This window comes from Palaemon carinicauda, chromosome 18 (assembly GCF_036898095.1).
Source record: "Palaemon carinicauda isolate YSFRI2023 chromosome 18, ASM3689809v2, whole genome shotgun sequence".
Lineage (NCBI taxonomy): Eukaryota > Metazoa > Arthropoda > Malacostraca > Decapoda > Palaemonidae > Palaemon > Palaemon carinicauda.
Genome location: NC_090742.1, coordinates 93142075 through 93167929, shown reverse-complemented (window position 1 = coordinate 93167929; position 25855 = coordinate 93142075). Strand labels below are relative to the sequence as shown.

The 25855-nt window shown below is 36.1% G+C and overlaps 2 protein-coding genes across 2 annotated transcripts; both read right to left on the bottom strand.

Annotated features, from left to right (window-relative positions):
• Window positions 1–866: 866 nt before the first annotated feature.
• LOC137657430 (uncharacterized) lies at window positions 867–6221 on the bottom strand. Its single transcript, XM_068391766.1, has one exon. It carries the CDS (start codon window positions 6219–6221, stop codon window positions 867–869), a length of 5355 nt encoding a protein of 1784 aa, XP_068247867.1.
• Window positions 6222–7955: 1734 nt separating this feature from the next.
• On the bottom strand, window positions 7956–13310 carry LOC137657429 (uncharacterized). Its single transcript, XM_068391764.1, has one exon. It carries the CDS (start codon window positions 13308–13310, stop codon window positions 7956–7958), a length of 5355 nt encoding a protein of 1784 aa, XP_068247865.1.
• Between the last annotated feature and the right edge of the window lie 12545 nt (window positions 13311–25855).

Here is a 25855-nt window from a genome sequence, read left to right as displayed (position 1 = left end):
GATCAAACGACCATACATGATATTGAATGCTCGGCAACAATACCGTACAATATAGCGTAAAACACACTGCTGTGAAATAAATAAATGGCCTCTAGAGCATGTAAGCCCTCACAACTAGAGGTAGGTAACTATCCTCAGATGAGGACACTATGCTTGCTATCAACTGGAATAGATGACTATATCAAACAGGCCCCTCACATATACTCATCTATCCCCTAACGATAATATAATAAACTCGGAGTGTATTCACTGCTAAAAAACCCGGCGACAACAGGTGCCAAATAAGTCGAGATGTTCTCTCGGGCACGTTTGTAATAAGACGACAAAATTGTCGGGATTTCTCCTATACCTTAACCCTTAAGCCAATGTTCGTATTTTCTGCCATACCTTAACCCTTAAGCCAATGTTCGTATGTTTAATACAATTATGAAATAAATACTTGGACGTAAGGTAGTTAACAGGGGGGGCATTTCTAGATGGAGAAAGATGATGAATAACAATATAATGATACAATAACTGGATTATTAATATCTTCAATAACCAGTTATTCTCTATACAATTAGTGTTGAAGTCGAATCAGAACTCCGAAGTCCGAACACAACTTCCAACAAAAGAACATGTTTTCAAGGAAAACTTGATAATTTTAATGAAATAAGAACATCCTTATATTGTTACAATAATAACAAACTCCAATAATGAAATAAATCTATATTTCAAACATTAAATATACTGGAAATCAAAGAACAAGAAATAAAATAATGGAAACCGTTCATGTGACGTCATCAGAAGACTACTAACAGCAGAACTGATTCTGTTGAGTCGAACATTCGACACACACTCCCAACAAGCAAAATAAATTCAAAACTTTAAATTTGATCATTATCAATAAGATATTGACGGAGCTTGGCAGCTTTTAAAGCTGCTTTCCTTAAAGGACGCACTTCACTCACACTATCTCCATGAATCTGTTTGGTTTCACCACTAACGTTAGGTTGTGATTCTTCACCCTGCACTATTGTGGAGTTTATAAGTGGAGAGTGGATTTCCAAAGGAACCAATTTGTCTATGGTACGCTTACTTATAGATCCATTGTACAGAACATCCACTACTCTTACGATGTTTTCTTTATCTGGATACAATTTAACAATACGACCTAAAGGCCACTCATGTTGCGGACCTGGCCGTTCAACAATAACTACGTCCCCTACAAGTGGAGCTTTATCCTGACATGCTTGTGAGCCACCGTAATTTTTCTCACGTAATGCAATTAAGTATTCATTTCTCCACATATTTTCAAAGTGGTTAAGAATAACAGAAACTTGGCTGTAACGTTTATTGAATTCACTATGATCCAAAAAGTTTGGATCTTCTTGACTATCTAGCACTACTGATGGCATAGGATTTATGATCCTACCACACCATAAATGAATTGGGGCAAGAGGTTCGATGGGAGTTTCTGCATCTATGTAAGTCAAGGGACGATTATTCAATTTACACTGAATTTCCTTCAACACAGTTTCTAATTCATCTGCATTAACTCTTTTCTTGAACAGCACCTTTTTTAGACAGGACTTGGTTAGTCCAATGAGGCGTTCATAGAATCCCCCCTGCCAAGGAGCACGGGATGCAATGAACCTCCATTGTATATTATTAACAGCCATATATTCCTTTACATCTCTTTGCATCAACAATTGATCAAAAAATTTAGCACTGGACAAGAAATTACTACCATTGTCAGAAATCACAGTGACAGGGGCAGAATAGATAGCACAAAATCGTCTAAAAATATTAATGAACGTTAATGCACTCGAGTTACATGCTAACTCTAAATTAACTAGTCTTGATGCAGTACATGTAAAAAGTACTATATAATATTTATGGGGTTTACCATCTTCAGTTTGGGTTATGGTAATGGGACCTGAAAAATCAATACCAGTATGAAAAAATGGCCGTGTAAATTGAACTCTTACAGCTGGAAGTGGAGGAGGACCAGGGTAATCAAATCTCCTACCTTCAATTCTCTTACAATTTACACAATGTCTTAAGAACTTCTTAATGGTTGATATCACCTTTGGTATCCAATATTGTCTGCGAAGATAGGACAAAGTTTCTTTAACTCCACCATGCAGACATTTTTCATGAGCAAAATCAATTAAGAGATTAGATAAATGACTCTTGGAAGGTATTAAGACAGGAAATTTGGTACTCTGGTCTAAATTAGAATGGTGTAGTCTACCACGACTATGAATAAGACTAGTAGACTCATCATAGTAAAGACCTATATCTTTAATAAATTGCAATTTATCCTGCTCAAGACCGTTCAATTCCTTCCTAAGGAAGGCACAAATTCTGGGATAATGTGTATCTTGAACATATCTGATCCAATACACAAGAGGATCGACTAATCTAATACCAGATTTAACACACATAATGAAATTATAAACAATTCTAGTAACATTCAACAACTTCCTAAGCGATGAGTAGTTACTATAATCAAAAATAGGTTCTGGAATAGGCACTTCAGGAACAATCTCTGAAACGATTTCACAAATCATTACTAAAAATCTCTGTTCAGGCCATTTTTCAGGACAGGATAACCATGAAGGTCCATGGGTCCATAAACGAGACTTACGAAACTGAGTAATACTAATACCCCTTGTTAGGAGATCTGCAGGGTTCTCTTTGGTGGATACATATAAAATCTTGAAAGAGGATCCTATTTCCTTTATTTGAGCTACTCTATTTTGAACGTAGGTAATTTTACATTTATTATTTTTAAGCCACTGGAGAGCAACTTCTGAGTCTGACCAAATTATGACTTCTTCAATAAAGAAATGATGAAAAAGGTCTTTGATACAGCATGCAAATTGAGTACCTAGCTGTAATGCCGTTATTTCTAACTGAGGTATAGTACGAGTTTTCAGTGGGGTTACTCTGGCCTTGCTAGCTACAAAATTAGATTGATTGTTATTACTGAGATAACAAACTGCACCATAGGCAGTAGTACTGGCATCTACAAAAACATGAAGTCTATAAGAGTGTCCCATCCAACAGATACATCTAGGAAATTTGAAGGTTGGGAGCTCTGATAATTCACAAGCCAAAGTATTCCATCTGTCAAGAAATGAGGGTGGTAATTTTACATCCCAACCAATATTTTCTTTCCATGCTTCTTGAATTAATATCTTCCCTTTAATCAAAATAGGCACACACATACCCAAAGGGTCAAAACAAGAAGATACAAGAGACAGTAATTGTCTCTTCGTAACATACTGTAATGTTTCAAATTTACACAGATTTACAAATAATGAATCACTTGAAAGTTCCCAATTTAAACCTAATATTTTGTCCACAAGTGGAAATTCCAATGACTCCTCTGTACTCTGGCTTATATGATCCTTAAGTAATTTTGAATTACTGTTCCATTGTCTCAGATTCATTCCAGCCTTACTCATTTCAACATTGGCCACATCATATAATTCCACCAACTGCTGTTCATTATCAGCATTGTGCTGAAAATTATCCACATAAAAACTAGATAATAGAACACCTGAATAGGGTGAATGTGATCTTTGAAAATGATACTGTAAGGTCATATGCAATAAAAAAGGGCTGCAAGTAGCACCAAAGAGAACCGATCTAAACCTATATGTTTTTACTCTACTATTTTCGTCAAATGGATCTTCTAACCACAAAAATCTAGTAAAATCTCTGTGATGCTGTTGCAATCCAATCTGCAGAAAGGCCTTCTCAATATCTGCTATGCAGGCAAATTTATTCATTCTAAACCTGACTAACAAATCAAATAATTTCTCCGTTAATGACAGACCGGTCATGAGACAATCATTCAATGATGCAGAGGATTTACTCGGCTTTGCACTACAATTATACACCACTCTAAGGGGTGTAGTGGAGGAGTTCTTTCTGACTGCATGATGTGGAAGATAGTGGGTGTTGGGACTTATTACAGGATTTTCAACCTCCTCAATAAAACCCAACTTTAATTGTTCCTTGATTATGTTATCATAACATTTCAAATGATCTGGTTGATGCTGGAACCTTTTTAGTTGATTATACATTTGACCTAATGCTACATTATAATTAGTTGGGAGAAAAGGATGATTATGCTTGAATGGTAATTCCACCCAGTATCTTCCATTTCTATGCAAAACAGTAGTTTCATATTTGGAAATAGTTTCTACATCACTTGGCGAAACTTGTGAAGGAATGATTCCAACTACATCAAGATCCCACAATTTATGCACAGGAAGAGTATCATCCACCACGACAGAGCTTATTGTGCGAGGATCAACCAACAATGGAGCACTTTCTCCTAACTCGACACTCACTTTAGCAACAAGGGCACTATTACAATGAATATGATCCGTACCTCTATGTGGAATTAGGCCATAAATTAAATAGCCACCTGGAGATTCAAGTAAATCTACATTATTGACTTGTCTCATATCTGATAAATAATTTCCCAGGAAATCTGCACCTATAAGCATGTTTATATTGTCAATTCTATCTGATTTTATATCTCTATCAGCAAGATGATAACCTATCCTATCAAGATCTCTCATCGTGTCACAAAGGCCAGGAGTTATCGGTTCAGGCATATCCTTCACAACAATCAACGTTACTCTCTTTTTCCTATTTCCCAAAGAAACTACAGGGTTAACAATCTCATAATCCCTGGAATCACCCATACCATCAAAACTATTCAAAATCATATTTACAGTAGAAACTGTTCTGAGGCTTAACTTATTGGCCAAATCTTTATGAATGAAGGAACGTTGACTTCCACTATCAAAGAGGCATCTGACTGAGATTAACTGACCATCTTCTGATCTAACAGTTACCATTGCAGTAGGAAGAGCTACACTGTAGTTTTGACGAGAAGACTGTTTATGAATTATAGACATCACTTGATTCGTTGTTACAGGGTCACCCTTCAATTTATCACTGTTAATATCCTTACTAGTTACTGTGGAATTACCAATATTTGGAGTACCAACTGAACCTGGAGAACTAATACAAAGGAAAGAATGATGTTTTCCTTTTCTACAATGAGGACACATATTAAGAATGGTGGCACACTCAGTTGACTGATGTACCTTAGTACATTTAACACATCGATTCAATACCTTCAACCTTTCCCTCCTAGCATTTAGAGAGCTATAAATCGTACAGTCAAAGGGTCTATGTTTTCCCTTACAATATATGCAAGAATAATTACTAAGTGTAGTGTAAGTACCTACAGTACTTGAACCCTTAAATGGAGATGAAGATTTTGCTGGTGACTGGAAACGAATTTTATTGACTTCTGGTGTTCCCTTATTAGCAATCCCTTCATTTTCATGTTCCATAAAATTTAATAAGTGTTGAAGACCTTCCTTTATCTGACTTACACTAAAGTACATGGTTTTATAAAGACCAAACATGAAATCCTCTACCTCTTTTGGTAGTTTTAACACAATAAGTTCCCTCAATATCATCTCATTTGACGACACATCAATCTCAGAATCATGACCTATTTGCATGAGTAAGTTCTCCAAATCAACCTTAAAATCAAATATTTCACTTCTAACATATTTAGGCTTCCCTAAATTAATCAAAGACCTAAGTAAAGTTCGCCTTATCTTCTTTGGATCCCCATACATTTCAGTTAGCGCCTTAATGGCATCACCATAATCAGAAGCTTCACCCTTAAAACCTGCAAGTAGCTTTTGAGCATTGCCCTTAATACATTGGGTTAGATATACATATTTAGTAACATCATCTATGTCCTTCTTTAAATGAATAGATGTACTAAATTGATTCCAAAATCTAGTCCAATCTAGAGGGTCTCCTGAAAACTCTTGCAATTTTATTTCAGGCAACTTTACCTTAATCATAGAATTAGTACTATCATGCAGATTACTCTGAGATATTGGGGAAAATTGTTTCATATACAATGACAGCTTAAGTTCAATTTCATGATATTTATCTTGGAGGTCAATATGTTTAGCCTCCCTCTCATCATGACCACTTTCATCAATATATTTATCAACAAATATGTCCCATCGAGATTCGTAACTGTTCCACCTTTTCTCTAAAGAAGCACTTTGAAGTTCCAAATAGCGAACTCCTGCATCACTGGTTAGAGCATCGGTCATATAATTTAGACCTCGCGTGATATGACCACGCAAACTGGTCAGTGACCTGTATTCAGCCTCCATTGTTATATCTATAGCAACCTTTACACAATAAACATATGATAAATATCTAACCAGAATTAGGTTAGGTTAATCACAAATTCAAAGAAAATATATATATAATATTGAAGAATGTGAAAGTGACATGATGATTGCCAATAATAGAAGGGGTTGCAAAACGTTAAGGAACCAACTATAGTATCTGGTTCGAAGGACCATTTTTAATCTTACTGTGGAGGAAAGTTGGATAATTCAACTACACAATAAAATAAAAAGAATTAATGTTACTCGGATAAGATGGAGTATAACATTTCCATTAGGCAACTAGTAAATGGGGGTGAGGCAAATCAACAAGTGTCTCTTTCACATACCTCACAATGCTGAGTAGATCAATCGAATAATTCATAATGGGAGTAAATATATCCGCATTTATCTTTCAGGAAAAACCCAATTTAGTCATCGTTCCTGAAACAACAAAACATACCACAAAGCATCATGCAAATCAAACTTATATAAATTTGGCATATATTACATATTGACAAAATAGAAAGAAATCCCACCCATTACAGTCCTCAAAGGGAAAATCAAAGCAATTCATAACAGTATAATGAAATGGAGAATTAATTGTAGGTTACTTTGAAAATGAAAGGTTGATTAGCATGATACTATAAATATATACTTTATTCACATATTAGTCTTATATAAGAACTGCAATGGGTCAGCAAATGAAAATATTGATGGTACTGTAACCTACCGTGGCCCCCCTTAGGGCCGATAATAGTCGCACGGGTATTAGTCTAACAACCACACTCCTAGGCCTAACCTATTAGACTACTAACATGAACTATGCATTACTAAGACATAGAATGTGAGTTAGTTTAACCTAACACAAGATCAAACGACCATACATGATATTGAATGCTCGGCAACAATACCGTACAATATAGCGTAAAACACACTGCTGTGAAATAAATAAATGGCCTCTAGAGCATGTAAGCCCTCACAACTAGAGGTAGGTAACTATCCTCAGATGAGGACACTATGCTTGCTATCAACTGGAATAGATGACTATATCAAACAGGCCCCTCACATATACTCATCTATCCCCTAACGATAATATAATAAACTCGGAGTGTATTCACTGCTAAAAAACCCGGCGACAACAGGTGCCAAATAAGTCGAGATGTTCTCTCGGGCACGTTTGTAATAAGACGACAAAATTGTCGGGATTTCTCCTATACCTTAACCCTTAAGCCAATGTTCGTATTTTCTGCCATACCTTAACCCTTAAGCCAATGTTCGTATGTTTAATACAATTATGAAATAAATACTTGGACGTAAGGTAGTTAACAGGGGGGGCATTTCTAGATGGAGAAAGATGATGAATAACAATATAATGATACAATAACTGGATTATTAATATCTTCAATAACCAGTTATTCTCTATACAATTAGTGTTGAAGTCGAATCAGAACTCCGAAGTCCGAACACAACTTCCAACAAAAGAACATGTTTTCAAGGAAAACTTGATAATTTTAATGAAATAAGAACATCCTTATATTGTTACAATAATAACAAACTCCAATAATGAAATAAATCTATATTTCAAACATTAAATATACTGGAAATCAAAGAACAAGAAATAAAATAATGGAAACCGTTCATGTGACGTCATCAGAAGACTACTAACAGCAGAACTGATTCTGTTGAGTCGAACATTCGACACACACTCCCAACAAGCAAAATAAATTCAAAACTTTAAATTTGATCATTATCAATAAGATATTGACGGAGCTTGGCAGCTTTTAAAGCTGCTTTCCTTAAAGGACGCACTTCACTCACACTATCTCCATGAATCTGTTTGGTTTCACCACTAACGTTAGGTTGTGATTCTTCACCCTGCACTATTGTGGAGTTTATAAGTGGAGAGTGGATTTCCAAAGGAACCAATTTGTCTATGGTACGCTTACTTATAGATCCATTGTACAGAACATCCACTACTCTTACGATGTTTTCTTTATCTGGATACAATTTAACAATACGACCTAAAGGCCACTCATGTTGCGGACCTGGCCGTTCAACAATAACTACGTCCCCTACAAGTGGAGCTTTATCCTGACATGCTTGTGAGCCACCGTAATTTTTCTCACGTAATGCAATTAAGTATTCATTTCTCCACATATTTTCAAAGTGGTTAAGAATAACAGAAACTTGGCTGTAACGTTTATTGAATTCACTATGATCCAAAAAGTTTGGATCTTCTTGACTATCTAGCACTACTGATGGCATAGGATTTATGATCCTACCACACCATAAATGAATTGGGGCAAGAGGTTCGATGGGAGTTTCTGCATCTATGTAAGTCAAGGGACGATTATTCAATTTACACTGAATTTCCTTCAACACAGTTTCTAATTCATCTGCATTAACTCTTTTCTTGAACAGCACCTTTTTTAGACAGGACTTGGTTAGTCCAATGAGGCGTTCATAGAATCCCCCCTGCCAAGGAGCACGGGATGCAATGAACCTCCATTGTATATTATTAACAGCCATATATTCCTTTACATCTCTTTGCATCAACAATTGATCAAAAAATTTAGCACTGGACAAGAAATTACTACCATTGTCAGAAATCACAGTGACAGGGGCAGAATAGATAGCACAAAATCGTCTAAAAATATTAATGAACGTTAATGCACTCGAGTTACATGCTAACTCTAAATTAACTAGTCTTGATGCAGTACATGTAAAAAGTACTATATAATATTTATGGGGTTTACCATCTTCAGTTTGGGTTATGGTAATGGGACCTGAAAAATCAATACCAGTATGAAAAAATGGCCGTGTAAATTGAACTCTTACAGCTGGAAGTGGAGGAGGACCAGGGTAATCAAATCTCCTACCTTCAATTCTCTTACAATTTACACAATGTCTTAAGAACTTCTTAATGGTTGATATCACCTTTGGTATCCAATATTGTCTGCGAAGATAGGACAAAGTTTCTTTAACTCCACCATGCAGACATTTTTCATGAGCAAAATCAATTAAGAGATTAGATAAATGACTCTTGGAAGGTATTAAGACAGGAAATTTGGTACTCTGGTCTAAATTAGAATGGTGTAGTCTACCACGACTATGAATAAGACTAGTAGACTCATCATAGTAAAGACCTATATCTTTAATAAATTGCAATTTATCCTGCTCAAGACCGTTCAATTCCTTCCTAAGGAAGGCACAAATTCTGGGATAATGTGTATCTTGAACATATCTGATCCAATACACAAGAGGATCGACTAATCTAATACCAGATTTAACACACATAATGAAATTATAAACAATTCTAGTAACATTCAACAACTTCCTAAGCGATGAGTAGTTACTATAATCAAAAATAGGTTCTGGAATAGGCACTTCAGGAACAATCTCTGAAACGATTTCACAAATCATTACTAAAAATCTCTGTTCAGGCCATTTTTCAGGACAGGATAACCATGAAGGTCCATGGGTCCATAAACGAGACTTACGAAACTGAGTAATACTAATACCCCTTGTTAGGAGATCTGCAGGGTTCTCTTTGGTGGATACATATAAAATCTTGAAAGAGGATCCTATTTCCTTTATTTGAGCTACTCTATTTTGAACGTAGGTAATTTTACATTTATTATTTTTAAGCCACTGGAGAGCAACTTCTGAGTCTGACCAAATTATGACTTCTTCAATAAAGAAATGATGAAAAAGGTCTTTGATACAGCATGCAAATTGAGTACCTAGCTGTAATGCCGTTATTTCTAACTGAGGTATAGTACGAGTTTTCAGTGGGGTTACTCTGGCCTTGCTAGCTACAAAATTAGATTGATTGTTATTACTGAGATAACAAACTGCACCATAGGCAGTAGTACTGGCATCTACAAAAACATGAAGTCTATAAGAGTGTCCCATCCAACAGATACATCTAGGAAATTTGAAGGTTGGGAGCTCTGATAATTCACAAGCCAAAGTATTCCATCTGTCAAGAAATGAGGGTGGTAATTTTACATCCCAACCAATATTTTCTTTCCATGCTTCTTGAATTAATATCTTCCCTTTAATCAAAATAGGCACACACATACCCAAAGGGTCAAAACAAGAAGATACAAGAGACAGTAATTGTCTCTTCGTAACATACTGTAATGTTTCAAATTTACACAGATTTACAAATAATGAATCACTTGAAAGTTCCCAATTTAAACCTAATATTTTGTCCACAAGTGGAAATTCCAATGACTCCTCTGTACTCTGGCTTATATGATCCTTAAGTAATTTTGAATTACTGTTCCATTGTCTCAGATTCATTCCAGCCTTACTCATTTCAACATTGGCCACATCATATAATTCCACCAACTGCTGTTCATTATCAGCATTGTGCTGAAAATTATCCACATAAAAACTAGATAATAGAACACCTGAATAGGGTGAATGTGATCTTTGAAAATGATACTGTAAGGTCATATGCAATAAAAAAGGGCTGCAAGTAGCACCAAAGAGAACCGATCTAAACCTATATGTTTTTACTCTACTATTTTCGTCAAATGGATCTTCTAACCACAAAAATCTAGTAAAATCTCTGTGATGCTGTTGCAATCCAATCTGCAGAAAGGCCTTCTCAATATCTGCTATGCAGGCAAATTTATTCATTCTAAACCTGACTAACAAATCAAATAATTTCTCCGTTAATGACAGACCGGTCATGAGACAATCATTCAATGATGCAGAGGATTTACTCGGCTTTGCACTACAATTATACACCACTCTAAGGGGTGTAGTGGAGGAGTTCTTTCTGACTGCATGATGTGGAAGATAGTGGGTGTTGGGACTTATTACAGGATTTTCAACCTCCTCAATAAAACCCAACTTTAATTGTTCCTTGATTATGTTATCATAACATTTCAAATGATCTGGTTGATGCTGGAACCTTTTTAGTTGATTATACATTTGACCTAATGCTACATTATAATTAGTTGGGAGAAAAGGATGATTATGCTTGAATGGTAATTCCACCCAGTATCTTCCATTTCTATGCAAAACAGTAGTTTCATATTTGGAAATAGTTTCTACATCACTTGGCGAAACTTGTGAAGGAATGATTCCAACTACATCAAGATCCCACAATTTATGCACAGGAAGAGTATCATCCACCACGACAGAGCTTATTGTGCGAGGATCAACCAACAATGGAGCACTTTCTCCTAACTCGACACTCACTTTAGCAACAAGGGCACTATTACAATGAATATGATCCGTACCTCTATGTGGAATTAGGCCATAAATTAAATAGCCACCTGGAGATTCAAGTAAATCTACATTATTGACTTGTCTCATATCTGATAAATAATTTCCCAGGAAATCTGCACCTATAAGCATGTTTATATTGTCAATTCTATCTGATTTTATATCTCTATCAGCAAGATGATAACCTATCCTATCAAGATCTCTCATCGTGTCACAAAGGCCAGGAGTTATCGGTTCAGGCATATCCTTCACAACAATCAACGTTACTCTCTTTTTCCTATTTCCCAAAGAAACTACAGGGTTAACAATCTCATAATCCCTGGAATCACCCATACCATCAAAACTATTCAAAATCATATTTACAGTAGAAACTGTTCTGAGGCTTAACTTATTGGCCAAATCTTTATGAATGAAGGAACGTTGACTTCCACTATCAAAGAGGCATCTGACTGAGATTAACTGACCATCTTCTGATCTAACAGTTACCATTGCAGTAGGAAGAGCTACACTGTAGTTTTGACGAGAAGACTGTTTATGAATTATAGACATCACTTGATTCGTTGTTACAGGGTCACCCTTCAATTTATCACTGTTAATATCCTTACTAGTTACTGTGGAATTACCAATATTTGGAGTACCAACTGAACCTGGAGAACTAATACAAAGGAAAGAATGATGTTTTCCTTTTCTACAATGAGGACACATATTAAGAATGGTGGCACACTCAGTTGACTGATGTACCTTAGTACATTTAACACATCGATTCAATACCTTCAACCTTTCCCTCCTAGCATTTAGAGAGCTATAAATCGTACAGTCAAAGGGTCTATGTTTTCCCTTACAATATATGCAAGAATAATTACTAAGTGTAGTGTAAGTACCTACAGTACTTGAACCCTTAAATGGAGATGAAGATTTTGCTGGTGACTGGAAACGAATTTTATTGACTTCTGGTGTTCCCTTATTAGCAATCCCTTCATTTTCATGTTCCATAAAATTTAATAAGTGTTGAAGACCTTCCTTTATCTGACTTACACTAAAGTACATGGTTTTATAAAGACCAAACATGAAATCCTCTACCTCTTTTGGTAGTTTTAACACAATAAGTTCCCTCAATATCATCTCATTTGACGACACATCAATCTCAGAATCATGACCTATTTGCATGAGTAAGTTCTCCAAATCAACCTTAAAATCAAATATTTCACTTCTAACATATTTAGGCTTCCCTAAATTAATCAAAGACCTAAGTAAAGTTCGCCTTATCTTCTTTGGATCCCCATACATTTCAGTTAGCGCCTTAATGGCATCACCATAATCAGAAGCTTCACCCTTAAAACCTGCAAGTAGCTTTTGAGCATTGCCCTTAATACATTGGGTTAGATATACATATTTAGTAACATCATCTATGTCCTTCTTTAAATGAATAGATGTACTAAATTGATTCCAAAATCTAGTCCAATCTAGAGGGTCTCCTGAAAACTCTTGCAATTTTATTTCAGGCAACTTTACCTTAATCATAGAATTAGTACTATCATGCAGATTACTCTGAGATATTGGGGAAAATTGTTTCATATACAATGACAGCTTAAGTTCAATTTCATGATATTTATCTTGGAGGTCAATATGTTTAGCCTCCCTCTCATCATGACCACTTTCATCAATATATTTATCAACAAATATGTCCCATCGAGATTCGTAACTGTTCCACCTTTTCTCTAAAGAAGCACTTTGAAGTTCCAAATAGCGAACTCCTGCATCACTGGTTAGAGCATCGGTCATATAATTTAGACCTCGCGTGATATGACCACGCAAACTGGTCAGTGACCTGTATTCAGCCTCCATTGTTATATCTATAGCAACCTTTACACAATAAACATATGATAAATATCTAACCAGAATTAGGTTAGGTTAATCACAAATTCAAAGAAAATATATATATAATATTGAAGAATGTGAAAGTGACATGATGATTGCCAATAATAGAAGGGGTTGCAAAACGTTAAGGAACCAACTATAGTATCTGGTTCGAAGGACCATTTTTAATCTTACTGTGGAGGAAAGTTGGATAATTCAACTACACAATAAAATAAAAAGAATTAATGTTACTCGGATAAGATGGAGTATAACATTTCCATTAGGCAACTAGTAAATGGGGGTGAGGCAAATCAACAAGTGTCTCTTTCACATACCTCACAATGCTGAGTAGATCAATCGAATAATTCATAATGGGAGTAAATATATCCGCATTTATCTTTCAGGAAAAACCCAATTTAGTCATCGTTCCTGAAACAACAAAACATACCACAAAGCATCATGCAAATCAAACTTATATAAATTTGGCATATATTACATATTGACAAAATAGAAAGAAATCCCACCCATTACAGTCCTCAAAGGGAAAATCAAAGCAATTCATAACAGTATAATGAAATGGAGAATTAATTGTAGGTTACTTTGAAAATGAAAGGTTGATTAGCATGATACTATAAATATATACTTTATTCACATATTAGTCTTATATAAGAACTGCAATGGGTCAGCAAATGAAAATATTGATGGTACTGTAACCTACCGTGGCCCCCCTTAGTGCCGATAATAGTCGCACGGGTATTAGTCTAACAACCACACTCCTAGGCCTAACCTATTAGACTACTAACATGAACTATGCATTACTAAGACATAGAATGTGAGTTAGTTTAACCTAACACAAGATCAAACGACCATACATGATATTGAATGCTCGGCAACAATACCGTACAATATAGCGTAAAACACACTGCTGTGAAATAAATAAATGGCCTCTAGAGCATGTAAGCCCTCACAACTAGAGGTAGGTAACTATCCTCAGATGAGGACACTATGCTTGCTATCAACTGGAATAGATGACTATATCAAACAGGCCCCTCACATATACTCATCTATCCCCTAACGATAATATAATAAACTCGGAGTGTATTCACTGCTAAAAAACCCGGCGACAACAGGTGCCAAATAAGTCGAGATGTTCTCTCGGGCACGTTTGTAATAAGACGACAAAATTGTCGGGATTTCTCCTATACCTTAACCCTTAAGCCAATGTTCGTATTTTCTGCCATACCTTAACCCTTAAGCCAATGTTCGTATGTTTAATACAATTATGAAATAAATACTTGGACGTAAGGTAGTTAACAGGGGGGGCATTTCTAGATGGAGAAAGATGATGAATAACAATATAATGATACAATAACTGGATTATTAATATCTTCAATAACCAGTTATTCTCTATACAATTAGTGTTGAAGTCGAATCAGAACTCCGAAGTCCGAACACAACTTCCAACAAAAGAACATGTTTTCAAGGAAAACTTGATAATTTTAATGAAATAAGAACATCCTTATATTGTTACAATAATAACAAACTCCAATAATGAAATAAATCTATATTTCAAACATTAAATATACTGGAAATCAAAGAACAAGAAATAAAATAATGGAGACCTTTCATGTGACGTCATCAAACGACTACTAACAGCAGAACTGATTCTGTTGAGTTGAACATTCGACACAATAATCCAGGGGGTGGTGTGGGGAGAGAGCGCGCCGAAGAACTGCACCCCACCACTACCAGAGGAAGACTGAAAAGGTTTCTCGGGTAACGGCACAAAGCGGAAGCATGCTGTGATGTCGCTGTATGGTCGCATTTCCCTGGCTATTTTTATTCATCCTCGAAAAACATCATTATTTTTTCGCCACTATAATGCGACCACTCGGCCCCATGGTCGCATTACGATGACGAGTACTGTATATATATATATATATATATATATATATATATATATATATATATATATATATATATATATATATATATATATCCTTCTTTCCTTCTTTCGATCTTAATAATCACACAATATTGCATGGTCGGCCATGCAAGCTGACATTGTCGATCTATTCCTATTGCCTACATCTTCGTCCTGTAGTCCTACGTTATTCATATATCTCCTCACCAAACTTCGCTGCCCCCGTCCCATCACTAGTACGTTATTAGGTCTCTTGGCTTGAGTATGCATAAGCAAATACACACTTACAAATACGAATATAAACACATCCATTCAACAAATAATCATTTCTTGTATATGTATTATAAATTGTCTTAAGAGCGTTCACTAAATTTTATAACATTCTGACGTAAAAAAAAATTAAGATGCATCAAAAACTATTTTTTCAAACCATCAAAAACCAAAGAGTTCTTTACTTGTGTTTATCCTTTTTCTTTGTTTTATCTTTTACTCACTCACTCACTCACTCCACTGGCTGCGGGCCTCCATGGCTCTTTGCCGCCGCTACAAGAAGCTTCCAACGACCACGGTCCTGCGCAAAATCCCACCAATCCCCTGGATCATCCACTCCAAGCTTTGTCATGTCCCTTTTTATATTATCAGACCATCTCATACGGGGTCTTCCTGGAGGTCGTCTGCCCTCTGGTTGTCCTCTAGTAATCTGGCTTATCAGTCCATCCTCATCGGTCCTGGCCACATGTCCTGCCCACCTCAGTCTCTGTGCCATAATTGTGCTTGTTATCAGGGGTACTTCTGTCATTTCTCTCAGTTCATTGTTATGCCTTCTTCTCCATTGCCCCATCTCCACGTCAAAGACCGGTCCACATATCCTTCTCAAGATTCCGTTTTCAAACACTTCCAACCTTCGTTCCAGATCCCTTGTCAGCCTCCAGGTTTCACAGCCATACGTTAACACGGGTCTAATAATAGTTGTATAGGTGTTCACCTTTGTTCTCCTTGATAAGATAATGCTGTTGAGAACTTTGGCTAAAGCCCAACCACATCTGGCTGCCGCTGCTATTCTTAATTTGACCTCTTCCTCTACTCTATTTTCAACTGTAACTGTTGAGCCAAGGTATTTGAAACTCTCAACAGCTTCCAACTCCATGTTTCCACACCTGATGTTACCCAGTATCCTCTCTTGCCTTGAAACTTTCAAGATTTTGGTTTTAGACTCATTTATTTCCAGGCCAACTCGATTTGCAACTTCTCTAAAAATTCTTATTTTTCTATCAATTTCTTGGATACTTTCACCACAAAAGTCAATATCATCAGCATAAGCTAATCTATCACACATAGTACCCCCAAGGTGTACTCAATTACCCTGTGGTGTTTGTCTCATGACCCATTCCAGCACTAGGTTAAAAAGAATCGTAGACAGTGCACATCCTTGCTTTAAACCACTATAAACTTCAAAGGGATCTGTTACTTCCCCTCCAATCCGTACTCTGCCTCTCATATTTCTATAACATTTTTATTAGGCGTATAAGTTTCTCTGGTATTCTGAACTCTCTAAGTATTCTCCATAACGCCTCTCGTTGGATACTGTCATATGCCTGTTTAAAATATATAAAGGCATGCCAGGACTCTTTATCATATTCCCAGTACTTCTCCAGGATCTGCCTTACAATAAATATTTGGTCTATGGTTGATCTAGACGCTCTAAACCCTGCTTGGTAATCTCCTAATATGGTCTCACTATGTCTCTTCAGTCTATTATATAATAGTTTAGCTACAATCTTATATCCAACAGTTAAGAGACAAATGCCTCTATAATTCCCACATTCAGTTCTATCACCTTTCTTGTGAATTGGCACAAACAGTCCCTCCTCCCACTCCTCAGGCATTTCTTCCCTTCTCCAAATTCCAATCACAATATTTGCCATTGCTTCTTGTAGCTGTCTTCCTCCATATTTCTGTAGTTCTGCACTAATTTCGTCACGGCCAGCAGACTTATTATTCTTTAAGTGTTTTATTATTTCCAGAATTTCCTCTATGGTTGGATCCTCTTCATCTTCTCCTAATAAAATTTCTTCATTCTCCGCAGGTTGTTCAGGTGGTGCTGTTCTATTTAGCAAAGTTCTAAAATGTTCTACCCATCTCTCCTCAATTTCCAACTCTCTACTAAAAGATCGCCATTTCTACTGCGCACCATTCCTTGTCTGGCCTGGTATCCCTTCCTGATTTTATTTATTCCATGGAACTCGGCCCTCACATTTCCCAGTCTGCTATTGCTCTCAATCTCTTCCAGCTCTCTATTGATCAGCATTCTTTTCTTCCTTCTGTTAGTGCTGCATGCCTCATTTCTTGCCTCTGTATATATCCTTCTCCTCTCTGCATTTCCTCTATTCTCTATCCATTTTAATCTTGTTTCTCTTCTTCTTTGGGCGGCCTCTCTGCATTCCTCATCAAACCATCGTCCTCCCCTTCGTCGTCCCACCCTACCAACAGTTCTCTCTGCTGCTTCCAGCACTATAGGCTTTACTTGGTCCCAACTCACATCATCATCCACCTCCAAAGCTGCAAATCTGTTCTCTACTTCAACCTGATATTGTAATCCCCTCCCTTCAGTTTCTCAGTAGCTATCTTAGATGTTTGCCCCCCATTCTTTTTCTTTGTTGTTAGTTTTATACGTATTTTTGCTGTCACCATGTAATGATCTGAATCACAATCTGCTCCCCTGTATGCTCTCACATCCATCAGCGCTGATCTAAATTTCCTTTTGACTAAAATGTGATCAATTTGGTTGGTTGTATTTCCATCAGGTGAAAGCCAAGTGCCCTTATGCTTTTCTTTGTGTGGGAACAGAGTGCCTCCTACTACTAAATTGTATGCTGTGGCTAGCGTTGCTACTCTAATCCCGTTGTCATTACTACTTTCATGCAAGCTATGTGTGCCTCTAGTTCCTGCAAAAGCTGATACTTCTTTACCTACTTTAGCATTCATATCTCCCAATATTATTAGCATATCATGTCCCGGTACCTTGTTTAAAACCTCCTGAACTTCATCATACCATTGATCTTTAGTATCTTCTTCACTGTCTTCTGTAGGGGCATGTAATGTTATTACTGGGATTTTAAACCACTTAGCAGTCATCCTTATTCTTGCTATTATGCTGTTTATACCCTCAAACTCCACAACTGCAGTGCTTATATTTTTACTAATATAAAACCCAACTCCCCCCTCATGTCTCCCATCTTCTCTGCCACTATAGTATATGACCCCCTTATGCGTTTCACACTTCCCAACTTCCAGCCATCTTATCTCTTGTAGGGCAGCTATTTGTATACTATATCTTTCCAGCTCATTTTCGAGTACATCAACAAATCCCCCTCTATACAAACTTCGTACATTCCAAGTAGCAAACTTTATGGGTTTTTTCCAGCTCATAATCCTATTCGTTCCCGAGTCATCAACAAGTTGTCTAGGTCTATTTGCTTCTTGTACGGTTTCTGTAACAATATAGGTTTTACAGGAAAGGGTTGTTAGCCCCTCCCTAACCTTCCCCATTTATCCGGGCTTAGGACCGGCACGGCATTACATCTTTCAAAGAATATATTGTTTACACTTTTGTGAGATTTAATTATTAAATAATAGCCTCCATTTCAAGGACATACCTTTGATATATAAATATCGGGTAATTCAATTTATAAGAAATAAAAAAATATTAGTTTTATGATAAAATCGCGAAACTCAAGATAAGGACGTCATGCTTTGGTAGTATTCCCCTGGCACTTAATTGGTTAAACCATATATTTATGAAGCTATGTTAGCAGCAATAGATGAGAGTGAGCAAACCCAAGTCATGATATTGCACGACACAGGTTGTAACCATAGTGTGGTGATACGAGGAGTACACCCGTTGGTGGAACAGTCTCTCACAAGCGACTCGGTTATTTTGAAGGGAATAGGAGGTGAAGAGGTTAACCCTATTTGCCGTTAGAAACTCTCATGCGAGTTGCTGACAGGTGATTTTTTATTTTGCGATAATGGATTCATTGGCTGTCGAAGGTGTAGAAGTCCTGCTGAGTAATAAAGTTGTTGGAACGCCATTTGCGCCTTGTCCCATTGTAACGGAGAAACCATTGAAGTATAGTCCTACAACTGAACTCGGGAAGGATTACCTGTATCTGTTTCCTTGTTGTATGACTAGTAGAAGTACGTCGAGAAAATGGCTGCTGAAGAAGAAAAAGGAGCGATGAACTTGGAGGATTTGTTTTACGAAGAAGAGGATTCCCTTAACAGTAAGCAAAAGGAGAACTCCCGAATAAGCCCGGGCAAAGAGGAACGGCAGATGAGTGGACTTGAGGACAAAGAAGAAATGCACCTGGAAGAAATAGAAAACTCAGCGTTAGAAGTAGGACAAGTGAGTGGGAAAAGGTTGATTACATTACAACTGAAGGATGCAATGTTAATAGAATTATAGTAACATGTGGTAGATGAGATGGAGGCAAAACAGTTTCTGACCAGTTATTATCTTAACGATGGGTTGCTTATGAGGAAGCATAGTCCCGCCGAGATCCCTGGGAAAGCCGAATGTGGGATATAATGTCAGAGATTGGTTACCGCACCTTTGAGGAGACAGGTGATCACCGTAGCGCACAAGACGGGACACATAGGAATATGGAAGACGATTGAGAATATTTTGAAACACCTTTTCTGGCCTGGTATGCAGAAGAATGTGAGTCAGTTTTTTCGAGCATGTCACGTTTGTCAGATGGCTGAAAAGCATAACAAGTGCATCAAGGAAACTCCCATACGCCCGATAGAAGTACGAGGAGAACCGTTCAGCAAAGGACTGAATAAAATGTTGGCAGAAAAAGGGAAGGATCGAGAGGAAATGGAAGGAGAAAATGTCAAGGATTTGAGGAAAAATGATTGGCAAGTTAAAGAAAATTTCCTTAGAAATAAGGCAAGGACTAGCAAAGAAAAGGTTTGGCATGAAGAGTACGAATGGACAGGTTGTGGTAGGACATCAGGTATTGGTCTATTTATTGAAAAGGAGATTCCCTCTCGTCAACGAGTTCCAAGATCCATTTCGGATTTTGGAGAAGAGCAGTGACTGGACCTACATTATAGAGATATCAGCAAACAGGAAAAATCTAAAGAAGGCCATATTAACTTGGGAACTGATACTGCAAGCACCGAATTTCAACGAGAAATTCCTTATCCAATTGGATGCATTGCATAGTTGGATTGGAGCTTTCTTATTGCAAGAACAGAGGGAAGGAATTCTTCTCCCATTTTGCTTTATGTTTGTCGAAGCTGAAGAAGCAGCAACGAGCCTACTCGACAGTTGAAAAGGAACTGCTAGCATTACTCACAGCGATAAGGAAGGTTAGAATTTATCTGAATCAACAACAAAAGGAAGAGATTACAGTATATTTGGGTCATAATCCCTTAACTTTTGGTAATAAGATGAAAAATAATAATCAAAGGTTAACAAGGTGGTCATCATGTTTGCAACCGTATTGTTTTAATGTGAAGCATGCATGAGGTAAAGATAACGTGGTTGCAGATTATTTATATAAGGGTGAATCGATGGATTCAGGCCCGGAATAAATAATCTATTTTGGGGGGAGCTATCTTACGAAGCCAGTCTCGTTTAGAGTAAATAATTTACTAATGTAATTGATTTATATATTTTATCTGTTTATCTAAGAAGTGATAGCTAGCCCGTAAGGTGAGTTCCTCTCATGTAAGTATAAGTTTGTTATGTAAGTTAGGCAAGACTCTCGTCATTAATTTATTTGTATTTTTCATTCAAATCAGTATATGTAAATTTACGTTGTTTTCAATAATCGCCTTTTTATTTCAAGTATTTTGTTACAAAGTCTTACGTAATATGTTAAGAGTGTTATATGATCCATAGGAGATATAAACAATGGCTCATGTGAATGTTTTTTTTTATATTTTTATGAAGTATTGTGCCAGGTTTGTGAGAAAATACCCAATACGTATATGTGCCACGTGATTAGGAAGGTTCTCGAAAACCCCAGTGTTAGATCCTATCTTTTTTTTTATTTCAAGGACAAAGGGTGGGCGGAGCTAGCTGAGAGAGAGTTGTCTGGGAGAGCAATTATTGGCAATTTTTATGTCCTTAGGCCAACCCCCAAGCTTACAGATCTCGGACCTAGAATCTTCTGAAAGTAAGTAATACATATATAAGCGTTCCCTCAGGGATGCGTGTGGCAGAAGAGAAACAACCGTCCTGTGAAAGAGCCAAAGTTTGCCCCTCTCTCTCTCTCCAAGTGTGTCTGATGTGTCCTCTCCCAAGTGATTGTTTGCCACAGTATATATGTTGTGTAGTGAATTAAAACATTCCTTTAAATTTGGCAGTTGATTTTATATTTCTTATGTTGTTCATCAGTTACTTTATGTAAGTTTTTTAAGAGTTTAAGCATTAGAGTGTAATTATTTCTTTTGTCTTAGTCGAAGGTTTATTCAGATTTGATATTTCAAGTCAAGTAATTATAAAATTTTCAGAGCGTAACAACTTTTGTCTTAATCTAAGTTTTGTTCATACTTATTATTTTGAGTTATTTTTTCTATGTAAGTTCTTTCAGTGTTGTTTGTAATTTATATAGAATATATTTATTTTTGTAAAAAAAGTATCATTTCAATCACCAGTTTTTATTTCATACTCGCTCGTATTCTGTTAATGAATTGAAGTAAGAAGTTGTTTGAATAGATCGTAATAACAATTGCCTAGTTTTGTTTTGAGTGTACCTAAGAGGCATTTGAATATTCAGTCTTTTGTATAGTACTGTCTAAGAGTTATCTAACTGCCTCGGATCTCGGGTATTAATATTTTAAAGTTTATGGGATTTGATGTAAAAACAAACAGGTGAGTTTGGAACTCGAGAGGGTTGTGTAGCTTGCCAGCCGTAATATATGTAATATTTTTTGGTTCCGACACATGGTTCAAATATAATGATGTTTATATCTTCTCCACCTTGGTCCTTACATTAAGAGGTCACTTGCCTTCTATCAAAGGGGTGCTCTTCCACCAAACCTATTCTCTCCATATCATTCTTCACCTTTTCTCGCCATCTAGTTCTCTGCCTCACTCTTGATCTTTCCCACCTTACTGGTTCCCCCCGAGCCCTCTTCACTTCCTCCCAACCAGCTATCAGTAGCACTTGCCCACACCATCTCAGTTGTGAACTTGTGACACTCAAATAATCTCTGTAATCATTACTACCCCTATCATTCTTCTTATTTCATAATTTTTCCGGTATTTCAAGAAGCAATAATCCCATAATCCATCGCGACATTCTCATCTTTGTTCTCTTAAGCTTTGCTTCCTCTATACATATTACAGCCCAAGTTTCTGATATTACAGCAATGCACTTCTTATTACTGTGATATAGTTCTGGACTTCATTTTCATCGGCCTTTTCGCATCACATGCCACTCTTGCTACCTCCCCCCTCTTTCCCCATACTAGTTTTATCCTATTCACAACTTCAGCCTTACATCCTCTCTCCAGATTTATAGTAGAACACAAGTATCCAATTATATTATTATATCATTTTATTTATATCTGTATATATATATATATATATATCTACACTATATATATATATATATATACACTCATATATATATATATATATATATACACTCATATATATATATATATATATACACTCATATATATATATATATATATATAAATATATACAGTATATATATACTGTATATATATAAATATATATATATATATATATATATAATCTTAGGTATGTGTGTATGAATAAATATATATTTCTTTATTTATAATAATATAATTTATATGTAATCAATTAATCAAGAATTAACCACTATTCTGGATTATAACATTAACTTGCAAGGTACATCATCACGCAATCAAAAAATAGAGAAACATTTCTGTTTCATAAGAAGAAAAACATGTTAAGGATGTTTATTGATCAGAGTAACATGAAATGAAACATTGATATGTGTTCAAATAAATAATTGTCAATATGAATAGCATTTGGCTCTACAAGAGTTTCTCTGACTTCCATTTATTATCGTCAACCTAACGGTAATATTAAAGATTGAAGCTCGCAATCACTGGGAACAAAAATCAAACGAATATAGTCAGAGATAGAAAGTGAAAGGGGATAGCTTTAGGTAAGATATAGAAAGCCTTTTTGCGCTATTACTTGTAAACAGTTAAAGCTTCAAAGAATAACCGTAAAGGCTTGTGCCCCTCTTTTATGTCAGCAAGGAACTGAATAACAAGCGACGATAACACCTTTATATTCCATGTAGTGTTTCCCAAACAGAATGATAAAATCTTCCCCCATCTCTTTCATCGGGAAATTTTTCATATAAATAAATAAAAAAAAATATGTGGTGCAAAAGAGATACAGACATGCCACTTTCCTGACAATTTATGCAACTGTTGCTTAGTGTACGGCATATATACTAAGCAACAGTTGTACATAAATTGTCAGGAAAGCAGGTTTATAGACCGGTAAACGAAAATTAGTTATATTTGGGCAATTATCCCATTCTGAGATGATCTTTTAAGAGTCTTGGTGATCAGTCTATCATGAGGAAATATTGTTCTCCTGTCTTATCTTTAGCTGCTGACTTTCATTTTAATTCATTTCTTATTCCTGATCTTGATATTGATTCACACACCGTCGTTTGATTAGCTCTTTATGCATGTTGTATAAGATTTTTCGAAATTCTGTCTATCCATCTCCCTACACTGTATTACGCTGTAGGTAGTTGTAGGTATGCAGTTAATTCTAACAGTTTTGCTTTCTCCATAACAGTAGTTTAGAAGTTGATTCCAAAAGTGATTAGATTGTGGAACTTCAAAGTTTAAATTTGCTGTGATTTTTTTTCATAATAAAAACGTTCACAAATTTCTTTTTTCAGAGTTTATTAAAGACATATTTATTTCTTATTCATAACGTCCCATATATATCTAATTTTTATTTACTTACTTCCTTTCCTCACTGGGCTATTTATCCAGTTGGAGCCATTGAACATGTGCTATACAATCCAATTTCTCCAACTATGGTTTATATATATATATATATATATATATATATTTATATATATATATATATATATATATATGTATATATATGTATATATATATATATATATATATCTATATATATATACATATATATGTGTGTATATATACACACACATATATATATATATATATATGCATATATATATATATATATAAAATATATACACACACATATATATATATATATATATAAATATATATATGTATATATATATATATATATATATTCACAAATATATATATATATAATATATATTCACAAATATATATATATATATATATATATACATATATATATATACATATATATATATATATATATATATAAATATATATATATATATATATATATATATGAACAAAAAAAAACAGTAATTGAGGTCCCTAGCCCAGGAGTATGATGAGGTTGATGGTAGGAAAGGCCATTCGTCTGCCAAAAGTTTGTTGCCAAAACCATGAACAAACAGAAATTGTACCTACATGGCTAGATATGCGGCTACTGCGTGAAAGACGTGCGCGGCTAAAGAAGCAGGTTCAAGCAATAAGAATTGGACCACTGAATGTGGGCAGCAGGAATAATCGAAGCAGGGAAATGGTGGATATCATGGAGAGGAGTGGGGTGGACCTTTAATGTCTGCAGGAAACAAAATGGAGAGGAAATAAAACAAAGAGTACGGACTATTGCTATAATTTGCTATATAGCAGAGCTGGTGAAACAGAAAGAAGTGGTGACCATTGTAAGGAAAAGAGAGAAAATAATGAAAGTATGGTTGTGCTTTGGTGGATATATACTGAATGTAGTAAGTGAAAATGCATCTGGAGAAATATGGGTAAAGTCATAACAGCAACAAAAATAGAAGAAAGGCTATTTGTGGTAGGGGACTTGAATTGACACATCAGGTGTAACCACGAAAACATTGTACCAACGGTGTGTCGCACTTTCGTACATAGCTCATTTTGTGCTTGTATCTTCGCTCTCCCCTCGCACGGAAAAGAACCTGAAAAAACATGTCTTGTTTCTTCTCTGTAACATTGTCTGTTTTTTTAACATGAAAATTCTTGTTGCCTTGAACTTTTGTATATAAAGGAGATTGTTCTATGATAAAGTCACTCAGTTGTTTTCAACTTGCCTTTGAGTCACAACCTTCTCTCGGCTCGTCACATTGGTGACCCCGGAAGTCGACACGCTCCTCCCGCCTTCCACCCCTCCCCCACCCGCCCCTCCATCGTTGGTACCATGGAGGACTCTACGAAAGTTATTGCTGCGACTCCCACATTGAAACTTTCATCATTCGCCAGCGGAAAGGCGTTTGCTTGGTTTCAGCGCGCAGAAGTCCAGTTTCACATCAAGTGCGTGACTCGCTCAACCACCAAAGCAGATTATGTTCTCGCGTCGATACCCGAGGACACCTTCCCGGAAATATCCGACTGGCTTTGTGAACAAGGAGACACCCCAATAGCGTATGACGCCCTCAAAACATACCTTCTACAGCAGTACTCGCCGTCG